At 44.5% G+C, this 12,753-nt stretch overlaps 1 protein-coding gene across 1 annotated transcript; it reads left to right on the top strand.

Annotated features, from left to right (window-relative positions):
• Window positions 1-269: 269 nt before the first annotated feature.
• Window positions 270-11,278, top strand: PSMB4 (proteasome 20S subunit beta 4). Its single transcript, XM_085636922.1, has 7 exons — window positions 270-444; window positions 984-1,190; window positions 1,324-1,470; window positions 5,941-6,022; window positions 7,095-7,211; window positions 10,715-10,803; window positions 11,082-11,278. Exons 1-7 carry the CDS (start codon window positions 338-340, stop codon window positions 11,092-11,094), a joined length of 762 nt encoding a protein of 253 aa, XP_085493048.1. The 5' UTR covers window positions 270-337; the 3' UTR covers window positions 11,095-11,278.
• Window positions 11,279-12,753: the final 1,475 nt, after the last annotated feature.

The following is a 12,753-nucleotide window of genomic DNA, read 5'->3' as shown; positions in this document are numbered from 1 at the left end:
GGAGCCGTAATATTCAACTATCCTAGTTAGCTATCAATTTTAGTAATAGTTAATCACGCACATAACGCAAGCAAGTTTACTACATAATTAACATGTTATTAATTATAGCGTCATAACAAAAACGCAAAAGAATTCAAAATAAATTATTTTAGTAAACGTTGTTTTCTTCTGCTCGTGTTAGCAAGAAACGCAGCATTCTAAGACGGCGGCCTCGGTATTGATTTTTCAGGAATACATATATGTTTTTGGTCCAAGTCTTTGGTTGTCACTTCCTGTGCCGGTAACGTGACTTCCTGCGTTTCTGTTTCACTCTGAAGACAGTAACCCGTGAAACATTATGGAGGGACTCGGAAAGTTGAGTTTCTGGGCTGGTGGGCCCGCACCTGGCGAGTTTTACCACCTTCCGGGAAAGAAGGAGACATGCGGACCCATCACCCGTACCTTGTGAGTTTATTGCACCGAGCTTTGGGTAGAACTAGGGAAAGAAAGGCCTGCTGAGTCATTCCGGGATGAGGACTCTTGTCTCAGTATCGGGTTGTTGTGATTTGGGCCCACAGTTGCTCACTTCTTTACAGCGTGAGAGGATAGGCAAGGGATCCGAGATCCTACAGCGCTGCGAGGCCAGAATGGCACACCTAGACCTATGTAACATACTCAGAAGTAGCCCATGCGACAAAAATTAGACTACACACGTTTGCATGTTACAGTATTGGCACCGAGGTCCCTCAATACTGTGGCTAAGTGAAGGTGAAATTTACATAGCAATGGAAATGTCATTTTCCATGGTCTTAAGTGCCAGCGTGTCTATTTTGCTCAAATGACATATTTTTTGTTAAACACTATGTGAGGAGGCTTTGGAAATGAGACCACAATAGAATTGTTACTTTATTGGGTAGTGACCGAAGCTAATCGATGTAGGTACAGTAATATAACCGTTTGACATTTTGTGTTGTCTGGTATAACATAGCTCCTTTCTCCTTAAGGAATCCAATGGTGACTGGCACTTCTGTGCTTGGCGTGAAGTTTGATGGTGGAGTGATGATCGCATCAGACATGCTGGGATCTTACGGCTCTCTAGCCAGGTTTCGAAACATCTCACGGCTCATGAAAGTAAATGACAACATCATTCTGGGAGCATCCGGGGACTACGCTGATTACCAGTACCTGAAACGGAACCTAGATCAGATGGTGTAAGTGGTGTTTAAACTCTTTTGTTCATTATTTGGAGTTTAGGTAGATACACAAATTACCCACCCGATTGTGCTAAGGGAACCAGAGTCTCTGCAGTCTGTTTCTAAATACGTGCAATGTTTTTCTTGGCAGAATTGATGAGGAATTAGTTGGCGACGGACACAACTACAGCCCAAAAGCCATTTACGCCTGGCTGACCAGGGTCATGTACAACCGCAGGAGCCGGATGAACCCACTCTGGAACACAATTGTCATTGGGGGCTTTTACAATGGTGAAAGGTTGGTATTTGCCATTGTGTGTTGGTCTAGGTTGTATTGACTCACAAAGTAACATAAATCGGAAGTAGAAATTATTCCTGGTCATTTGAAGGTTGTGCTTCTTTGTTGGCAGTAGTAGAGGACTGTTATGTGTATTTGTATTGCGCACATCTCACGGGAGGTGTCCTGGTGTTGAAGAAGGAGCTGTATGTGCCAAGCCAGGACTACAGTTACTTGTTGGAAAATGTTGCTCATGCCCTATGTGGAAGCTATAACGAGGGGTTCCTGTCCATTCATCCGTATCTTTTATCATTGAATGCATGAATATAAATTTTATAGAGCGCAAACTTAGCCCAGGGTCGTCAAGGCGCTGCGGAACAGGATCATAGTAGATGTCTTACAAAGTCAGCGCTTAAAGGTTATGTTGGAAAACGAATTAAGACAGGTAAAAAGCCAGGTCTTCAAGGACTTTCGAAAAACTGAATGGGTTTCCAAAGTGGAAATAGGGGAAGGGAGGGAATGCCACAGATTGGCCCCATCAAAGAGAAAGACCTCCCCACCCCCCCCACCCCTTCCTGGCTTTCCTAGCCCTGGGAACTATGACCTGGTTTTTACTTGCAGATCTCAGCCCCTTACCAGGACAATATCTTTGAAACATTTTATTAATGCCTTCTGACCCCTTATTGTGAACCAGACACAAGGCTTTAAACACAATTCTCCTCCCCAACGGAAGCCAATGCAAACTTCTGATAGTGGCTGAGACTGAGTGGAATTTAGGAAGACCCATCACCAGCCTGGCTGCGGCGTTCTGCACCAACTGGAGTCGATAAAGAAGTCCCTTGTTAATCCCCAGGTAAAGAGCATTGCAGTAGTCCAACCTAGACACCACAAGGGCCAACACTGCCTGTTTGCGCGATGAAGGGGACAAAAAACAGAAAATCTTCCTGAGAGTCCGTATCATCCCAAAGTAAGCAGAGACTGTTCTATTTATTTGAGAGCCCAGGCAAAGCGCGGAGTCCACAATAATGCCTAAATTCTTGGCAATAGGACAAGGGCTAGGGCAGGATCCAAGAGAATCAGGCCACCAGGCCTCTGACCAAATGTCCTTCTTGCCTCCGAAAATTAGGACTTCCGTTTTATCCCCATTGAGTCTTGGGTAGTTCTCAACTATCCATGCAGCCACCGCCCGCATGCAGTTTTTGAAATTAAGTGCTGAGGCAGAGACACTCTCAGTGATGGAAATCAAAATCTGAGTGTCATCAGTGTAGGAAAGTACTTCTAGGCCAAAAGACCTTACCACGATAGCGAGCAGGGCTACATAGTTATTGAAAAGGGTGGGACTCAATGAGGATCCCTGGGGAGCTCCACAAGACAATTGTTTATAGGCAGAAAGATATTTGGCCCATCTTAACTCTTTGTGACCGATTCAAGAGAAACGAGGAAAGCAAATTAAGTGCAGAATCCTCAATCCCAATTTCCTGAAGCCTGCCCAACAGTCTACAGGGAGAGATGGTATCGAAGGCTGCCGTCAGATCCAGGAGGATCAGTAGGGTAGAATGACCAGCGTCAACCTGTTGTCGGATGTTATTAAGGACAACGGTTAAGGCCGTCTCCGTACTGTGTTCACTCCTGAAACCATGCTGTGAGCCATCTAACAGTTGATGTTCCTCCAAGTAAGCACTAAGATGGAAATTAAGGTGTTTTCCCAGGATCTTAACTGGAACGGGCAGTAGGGAAATAGGCCGAAAGATTTTTAATTCTGTCGGATCAATCGGTGTTCATAATAGTGGTCAAGGGAGGTACAATGGCCTCACTTCCCAATTTCAAAATCTTAAGAGGACAGGATTCAAGGGGAGAGCCAGATCTAATCCCACTTAACAGCAGATCAGTATCCTCTTGAGAAATGGGGGGGGGAAGGAGCGCAAACGGCAGTCCTTCAGGGGTTCTACCCGAAAATCAGATAGATTTAGTTTTAGCTCCCACAGAGTTTAACTTCTCCAAAGAGGAATCAAAAGTTGGTCGCACTCTGCTCGTCACACCAGCAAGTTGCCCCAAGGAACTGTGGTCAATGTAGTGGCGACAGCGAGTACGCCTATGCCACGGTGTATGTAGAAAAGTATGTGTCGCATTAGCCATCCCTGGACACGTGTTTCGAGGTAGTTGCCTCTCGTCAGCAGGGAGCAGGTCAGTGTAAAGGGGGGCCGCGTGGACTGCCAAAATGTAATTAAAATAGGTAGAGTACCTCTCATGGCGCGCAGGTGCAGGTCCAAGGCTCGTCAGCCCGTTGGCTCAAGGGAGCCTTAATAAATGAATCAAAAGTTGGTCGCACTCTGCTCGTCACACCAGCAAGTTGCCCCAAGGAACTGTGGTCAATGTAGTGGCGACTGCGAGTACGCCTATGCCACGGTGTATGTAGAAAAGTATGTGTCGCATTAGCCATCCCTGGACACGTGTTTCGAGGTAGTTGCCTCTCGTCAGCAGGGAGCAGGTCAGTGTAAAGGGGTGCCGCGTGGACTGCCAAAATGTAATTAAAACAGGTAGAGTACCTCTCATGGCGCGCAGGTGCAGGTCCAAGGCTCGTCAGCCCGTTGGCTCAAGGGAGCCTTAATAAATGAATCAAAAGTTGGTCGCACTCTGCTCGTCACACCAGCAAGTTGCCCCAAGGAACTGTGGTCAATGTAGTGGCGACGGCGAGTACGCCTATGCCACGGTGTATGTAGAAAAGTATGTGTCGCATTAGCCATCCCTGGACACGTGTTTCGAGGTAGTTGCCTCTCGTCAGCAGGGAGCAGGTCAGTGTAAAGGGGTGCCGCGTGGACTGCCAAAATGTAATTAAAACAGGTAGAGTACCTCTCGTGGCGCGCAGGTGCAGGTCCAAGGCTTGTCATTTTAAACTTTTGGCATAGGCGTACCCGCCGACGCTACTTCATGGACCACAATTCTTTGGGGTAACACGCTGGTAGGACTAGCAGAGTGCGGCCAATCGGATTTTTGTTTACATTCAGGCTCCCTTGAGCCGGTGGGGCTGACGAGCCCATGGCTACGCACCTGCGCGCCTTGAGTGGTACTTTACCTGAGAATATTTTTTGGCAGCCTACGCAGCAACCCTACACACATACCTACTCCCTGCTGACGAGAGGCAACTACCTCGAAACATGTGTCCAGGGATGGCTAACGCGACACTTATTTTCATTTTAAACTTTTGGCATAGGCGTACCCGCCGACGCTACTTCATGGACCACAATTCTTTGGGGTAACACGCTGGTAGGACTAGCAGAGTGCGGCCAATCGGATTTTTGTTCTCCAAAGAGGAGTAAATGTCCTTAATTTTGGCATGGAAATAATCTGCCATTTTATCACAAAGGTCCTGGGAGACCTCGGTTTTGGCAGTAGTTGAGGGGGCTAAAAGGGATTTGATCATAGTGAAAAGTTCCCTCATCCTTCTAGTATAGTAAGAGACCTTTTCCTTATTAATAGCTTCCTTATATTCCCTTAACCCAAGTTTATGCAGATCCCTTTCAGCTATAGTAGGGTCCAAGCGCCATTTCCTTTCCTGCTGTCGGCAAACCTGTCTAAGGTTTCTCAACCCCTCAGAAAACCATGGGGCTGAAGGGCGCTTTCTTGCCACATAGTGCATCTTAAGCTGGGCAAAGGGAGTCCAAGGCTGTCATTAGCCAGTTGGTAAAGTTGTCGTAAACGGCATTAACATCCGCATGAGGGGGGCAGCTGTAGTTGCTGAGTTTAACAAGCAGATCCTCCTTACTAATCAATCTGAGGATTCTTTTCAACTCCACCCTATTCTTAAAATTGGGGTCATGGTGGGATACTAACATCTCAAGGGTAAAGGGGATAGCAAAATGGTCAGACCAAGAAAGGGGAATGGAGTCCATCACCTTTATCCTGGGATCATTAGAGAAGATCCCGTCCAGGGTATGTCCCGCAGTGTGTGTAGGACTCTTCACTAGCTGAGGGAAACCGCAGGAATCCATGACTTCCAGAAGGGCCTGCGTTTCGGGACATAGACCTTTTCTCCAGGTGGAAGTTAAAATCACCCAGAAACGTGACCTTAGAGCTAGCTAAATAAGGCTCTATGCGGCTACTGAAACTCTGAGCAAACGGAGCTCTGGGTCCAGGAGGCCGGTACGTAAGCACACCAATAGGACCTTCAGAGAGAAATATAGGGCCTGATAGGAATCTGAGGGAGAGGTGAGGACTTCGGTGGAACAGGAGTAGATATCTTTATACATTACCCCAAAACCCCCCACCCACCTTCCCTTCTCTATCAAGTCTATCAAACAAATACCCACAGGGGATAGCCTCCACTAAATCATTGTTAATGTTTGCAGAACTCAAGAGCAATGCACTTTGAGGTGTTTTTTGATCCGTGTTCCTTTTCCTAAATCTTTTTTGCTTTGCTAAAGACAGAAACACTTTGTTCACATTGATCATGTGGTTGCATTCTAACCCAACTTGTTTTTTGTGTGTATTCAGCTTCCTTGGTTACGTGGACAAGTTAGGTGTTGCTTACGAATCCCCTACCATTGCAACCGGATTTGGTGCCTATCTGGCACAGGTAAGTACAAAGATAACATAATATTTGTACTGTTATGACTGGATTTTCAAAGTTTAACGTTGGGATCAGATTCCTGACTTAAGTACCAACCGTTAAGTGATGAAAATGCAGACGCATTGAACATGGTGTCCCCATCAGTTACAGGGCCTTCAATGGAGCCTCCGTGGTGGTAGCTCCTCTTAAGGCACCATGATCTCTGCCTAATCTGCAGCAGAGTTCTAAAAATGATGGGCTGTAGTCAGTATCCTTCTGTGACACTGGTGGAACAGTGTACAGCCTACACGTCTCTAAAGGAAGGCCTGGAACTTCAGCCATTATTCCTAAACTATTTAGTAAGGCGAGACCTCTATATATTGTGTCCAAGACGGTGTGGAACTAAAAAAAAAAAAGCTGTAGAAAAAATTCATGCATGGTTGTTTGTCTTACAGACAGTTGAAAAGCCTTAAAACTGTAGAACTGTGACAAGGAAGACGAGGGTTTTATGTAGGGAAGATTAATAGAAAACTGACGCGTGTTACTCTGCACCAAGAGCTGTTTCTTTCGGTCACTGTCCTGTCAGAATGGTCATTATTGTTTCAGTGGGTGCTATCTTTCTGAACATTTTGCCATCCTAATTTGTGCGAGGGTCTGATCTTGATTTGATATTTGGAAATGGCTGCGCAGGTTTCTGCACAGCATGTTCTTTTAGTGCTCTGTTAACATGACAGACGTTATCTCTGGATGTGCAGTGCAGAATTCATTTCTTGCTGATATATTGACGATTTACTACTACACATGCCTTGAAATGATAGTCAACTTGTAGCCGTCATGCACGATTATTCCTTATAATGACACCTTTGTCATCTCATAGTACATATATAAAATGTAGTTGTCATTAGAATTTGTCCTGCTAAATGGCAGTAGACTACTGTACATGGGGAATGTTCCTGCATTATGTGTATTTTCTCCGCTTTCGGATAGGCGTAAAATGTCAGGGACCAATGGTCAGTCAAGTACCTTAGGGATGGAATCTTTGACTTGTGTTGGCATCTCCTGTATTGCTGATTTCTTGCGTTTTTTTTTTTTACTGTAGCCGTTGATGAGGGAAGTTGTGGAAAAGAAACCCCTGCTAACCAAAGACGAGGCCCGCCAGTTGATCGACCGCTGCATGAAGGTTCTGTACTACAGAGATGCTCGCTCCTACAACAGAGTAAGTGCATGAGAAGGCGGGTGTAGTCATTTGTTGTGGACACAGTGGCCTTTGTGGCAGGCTTGAACTAATGATGCTTTAATCAGTACTTGGAATTTAATTCACGGCCTAAGACTGCATTATTTTTTAGATGAAAGGGTCTTGTCATATATTAAACTAACAAAGCTTGTAAATGCCAGCTGAGCCCGTGGACAGTCTATAGGTCCATAATAAACATTACTTGAAAATAGTGTTTTTTCCAATTAGAACAAGCATTTACAATTCAATAGGTCTCGCAATCGCAAGTCTTCGAGCCATTGGCACTGTAAATGGCAATGCCTTTTATAAAAAATGTAAAACGCATTGTCATTTACAATACCAACAGCTCAAACCTTTGAAAAAGCAACACCTATTGCATTGCAGAGTGCGGTGTCCATGAAGCGGGCGCCACGCTCATTGTTGGAGTTGAAAAAAAGAGCGGTGTCTCTGAAGCAGGCGCCGCGCTCAGTATTAAATAACTTTTTTTTTTAACCGAGCGCGGTGTCCCTGAATCAGGCGCTACGCTCAGTGTTAAATTAAAGATAAATAAATAAATAGAGCTCAGTGTCCCTGAAGCGGGCACCGCGCTCAACATCAAAGCTTTAAAAACAAAACATTTAAATTGAGTGTGGTATCCCTAAACCTGGCGCCGCGCTCAGCATGCATATACAAAAAAAGCAGCCGCCATTGTCCCCATCAGTGTCCATTGTCAAAATAGTGCTCACCCACTAAATAAAGCCGACCGGGTAGCAAGCCAAGTAAAAGGTCCAGTCCTTATGGGCGGTAACAAATGGAGACAAGGCAAGGAGGGACTAACAAGCCTAATAATGAATCGGAAGCCAGCCTTTATGACAGACAGTGACACAAAGCGAATGACAAATATGGGCGGACAATGGGCGGGCCTGCTAGTGCATACCCTAATACAGCATGCCTCGCAGAGCGACCAGCGCATGCGCACTGCTGCTAGGCTCGACCTAAAAACACGTATTGAATACAGTAAATAAAAGAAACTTTACACTCTTTGGTTGTCTATCGTAAAATAAAATAAAAGCTTTGTCATGGTATTCAGAATTTTGTCCTAAGTGAAAACACATTTTGCCTCATACCTTTTGAAGGGCAAGACCTTAGAGCTGCTCCCCCAACCTTCAACTAAAAGTGGGTCATGATGACAATTATAAAGTTTATCTTTTGATCCCTTCTAGGATGACGATGCTGATAAAACATATGACATTGCTAAGTCTTGCAGTGGTTTGGGGCTGTCCTTATGTAAATGTTCGTTCATGCTTGAAGACTAATTAGCCGGAGGGATGACATTTTTAATTTTATAGGTATTGTATTGTTATAGGACTGAGACTATACCTCACACTGGATGAAAAACCTATTTTACTTGACAGCAAGCATGGATTGCTGGGCCTTGTAGTCCGTGACAGATCATAGCTCCGATCACCGCACACATGATAAAACTGCCGCAGATTCCGTTTCAAAGCCCCCAGATGGGCCTCGGTGTATCCATGCGTTGCTGAAAGTCAGAGGCCCATACAGGGCGGGCTCCCCTATATAATTAAGGGAGGGGTCCGGAATGCACGCACCTTTTATCTGCGTCCACGCCTCTGAGGAAGAGGGTTTTAACTTCGAAACGCGTCAGGCAAAAAGGACGCTCTTGAACTGCCAAATGCTATCGGCGTGATGTTGTTCCTCTCATACCATTGAAAGGCATCATACCTATGACGGCATCGGAGTGCTTCCCCTTGAAGGGCAACCTTGGAGCAGATATATTTATTTCCCCGCACGTGCCTCTGGTCAGGAACCCTCAGTTTGAGATTATGTTTGAACCTCTGTCCACTAAATGAATGGAGGCAAAGGGAATCCGCAAAAGGGGGGACCTTTTATGGGAACAATTCTTTCCTCACTCAGACTACACCCAAGGCGGGCTCGGACTCTCCCTTAGATGTGTCTATATATCGCCGCCTGAAAGAGACAGACCGCTGTATCCAGACTTCCACAGTAGCCCTGAAGTTGAAGTCCGCTTTCCATGGCGGCGGCAAGCCCTGCACCCAGGAGATTGATCAGCCTAATGTACAACGCTGTAATGCGACCTGCTGCCCATCTATGCCGAGGCGAGGTAGCACTGGGCAAGAGAATTAGCATCTGACATAACTGATGAGCAATGGTCATATTGCTCTACGCACACCGAAGAAGTGTCCATGAGTGGTATGCACAGATTAATTCACTATACGTTTTTACATTGACTACACTATATGCCTGTATCGTTGGAAAAGTTCACCGGGAGGTGGGATTCCCAGTGTTTATGGTGCGGATTTTCTGCATCTGTCATGGGAGGGTCCCCCCAATCGGGGATTATTTGAATCTGGCCTTTGGGACACTAAATGTAATGACGGAACTGTCGCCTACCTGCTGCTGGGCTATGTTAAGAAGGTTCCCAAAAATGTGTGAAAATGTTTGGGGTTGGTGCTCTAAGCGAAAAGTAACCATGGTCTGGGGTAGTGGTAGGACGCCCACAACGGCACATAGACCTGGTCGCATATCGCTCATATGCAGAGACCAAAGGTAAATTATTCCCTACAACATTTCATCCGAAAGACACATGAGTACCACCTGAGATCGCGCTTAGCAGATGCTATGGCTGGGCTGGATGGTGATCCATCAAGTTCTAGTGACCTGGTGGTATAGTCACGATTACACAACATGCACTGTGAGACACATACCTGGGATATCAATTCTGGTGGCATGTGATGTCGTGGTACGTTGCAAATATGTGTTTGTCTGTATGATCACGATATGGCAACAATGTATCCTGAGTACGACAGTTTTGTACTGCTGACATTATATAACCGCTTTGTGTTAAATAAAAAAAAAAAGAGTCTTTGATTAAAAGTTGTGCACATCTTGATAAAGTTAGTGAGCACTGAAGCCAAGATGGTACAGGAGTACAGCTGGAAACCAATCAGTAAGGCTATTCCGAACTCTGCTTTGTTCTTTTTCTCCCTCATCAGTCAGACCAGTAATTCAGGCTTGCCTTGTAAAATAATGCTACTCCGGGTCCTGCAAACTATTCTTTTCCTAGTAAAAAAAAAACATTTACAGTCCCTTCACTGTTGTCAGACAGACGGGTCTGACTGAACATCATCATTCCAAAGATGACTTATCAGATACACTAAAGGGATTTGATTCCCTTGGGAAAACAAATTAATATTAAATTTGGGCCAGTGATGTAACGCATTGCTTTCACAGGCTGTTTTCCAGAAAGAGAATAATGATGCTTCGCTTCCTGTCTCCAGTAAGAGGCTACTGTTTTACGAGGCAGGGTTTATGGCAGATTCCGAATGTGATGCAAGATGGAATTTAAAGGGCAACATTTTTATGCAAAATTACATTGTGTTTGTTCTAATACTAACATTTTGAGTACTCGGTTGCTGGCATTCTGATTTATAGCTAAAAAGTTTGACTTTTCCTCTTTTTCGTAGTATGAAATCGCAACAGTAACAGACAGCGGAGTCGAGATAGAGGGACCACTCAGTACAGAAACCAACTGGGATATCGCGCACATGGTCAGGTAAAGCAGCCTTCTTTTTGTGCTTTCCACACTACTTGCAATATGCCTGCCTATACCATACATAGTAACTGTGGGTATGTATGTACAATACCTAGTTTCGGATATTTCTGGTAAAGCTTTAGGATCCCTATGTATAGAGTGATACTTTTGACAGTTGCTTAAAGCATATAGTGGCTCCTCACTACTACAATCCTCGCATGCTGTGGGATTAGCTATGACCTGGGATGCAGCTTCCCTTTGTATCAAGTGATAACCATACTCTTTTTGTCTCTTTGCAGTGGATTTGAATAACTCGTGAAGAAACCAGCGTCTTGGTCTCAGGCTATCATTTCTATGCTCTTATTAAAGTAATACTTCTGTTTCTATTACACGTGGCCCTGTTATTTTGTATTTTATTGGGGCGTATGTATGTATGGTAGGTGAGTGATGATCTCGTAAATGAAAATAAACCATCCACAACCTGATTGTAATTAAACTCATTTGTAATGTCAGATTTTGTTCCTGAGACTACGTACTTCTGTTTATTAAAGACACCAAAGGTGGCCTGTGTAGTACTTGTGCAACTCTCAAGCAAAAGGATCTGCCATAGAAATGTTGGGGAGCTATTGTAGTTCATGAAACACATTTCAAAGTATCGATTTATATTCTTACTGATGGCTGAGGGATCAGATTCGGGTAGTACTTCCTAGTACATTAGGTCTCTATCCCACAGGTGGATGACCCCTTCCCATAGAAGGATGAAAAATCACTTAAAGTAAATTTTATGTTGCCTTCTCCTGCCACCAATCGGTCCTGGCGTCCCTCTTTGAAAATCCAAAGAGGTAATGACTCTTGAAATCAATGAGCTAAGTCACTGAAAAAGGTTTTCTCATAATCACCAAACAAGAAGGGAATGAATACTCTTCAGAAATAAGGCAATAAAGCTGACAAGCTTATTTACCCTACAACTGATTACACAACATTCCACAAAATGTATAGCTGAACAAAAAAAAAGTGAGACTGTAGCAGGGCGATAGACGATGGGGAGAAGCAGGATAAATTCCTTTCTTGCCAGGGAGCCAGATAATGAACCTGAAATGTGAGAATTCTCAGCAAACTGGACAAGGCCAACTCTTCCACCACAGTGGCAGACCATGTTGGATAAAGCTATCGAACCACAGGAGGTTTTGTCAGCCATTTATGTCTTGTAACCCAACAACACTTTGAGCCCTGGCAGGGTAAAGTCCCAATTCTATAAAGCCTATTCTTTCAATTAGTGACCTTGTACATCTCCATTCCTGCTGGTGGGGGTGGTCATCCCACACAATGCACGAAAATAAAATTGGTTTGATCCCCCAAATTGAGACAAGATGAGAACTATCGTATTTTGTATTTATTTAGTAGTTTTAAGGCACACGTATAAAACCACGAGCATCAGCGCTCTTCAGAGGTAACTATATATATCGTGGCTTGACAAATTTGTTTGTAAAGCTATCCCGAGAGTGCTGGAGTCTGCTTCCGTACACTGGAACAGTCGTCTTGAGGATATATATGTGTGTAAAATGTTACGTACCGTTTAAGCATCTGTTTGTGGTGTGCTGTAAATTCACATGCTGTGCTCACTCTTGTCATCCAGTGTTGGGCTCACATGTGTGCCCCTTGTTTTTGTTTGAAGAAGTCTTTTTGAGTCACGAGGAGCAATGACTCTACCTATTGTAGACAATAAGCATGGGCATTGGCCCTATAGTCAAATTGTTCCCCTGCCCACAAAGGAACAAAGATGTAGATGAAGCATATAGATACAGAAGAGATGACCATGCGTAGTAAAGAATTAAAGGTAATAGTATGTGCAACTGACCCCAGGTGGCCGGGGAGGAGGGTGGGCAAATGTGAATCTACAACACTACATGCCACAAACAGATGCTTACAGGGTAAGTAAAATTTTCCGTTTGTGGAATGTGTAGCTGTAGA

Source organism: Triturus cristatus, chromosome 12 (assembly GCF_964204655.1).
Source record: "Triturus cristatus chromosome 12, aTriCri1.1, whole genome shotgun sequence".
Lineage (NCBI taxonomy): Eukaryota > Metazoa > Chordata > Amphibia > Caudata > Salamandridae > Triturus > Triturus cristatus.
This window is presented reverse-complemented; position numbering and strand designations above follow the sequence as displayed.

Coding starts and splice junctions, on each gene's coding strand:
- PSMB4 (XM_085636922.1), top strand. CDS start 338: ATGGAGGGACTCGGAAAGTTGAGTTTCTGGGCTGGTGGGCCCGCACCT. Junction 445..983: donor GGACCCATCACCCGTACCTT/GTGAGTTTATTG, acceptor TTTCTCCTTAAG/GAATCCAATGGTGACTGGCA. Junction 7,212..10,714: donor ATGCTCGCTCCTACAACAGA/GTAAGTGCATGA, acceptor TCTTTTTCGTAG/TATGAAATCGCAACAGTAAC.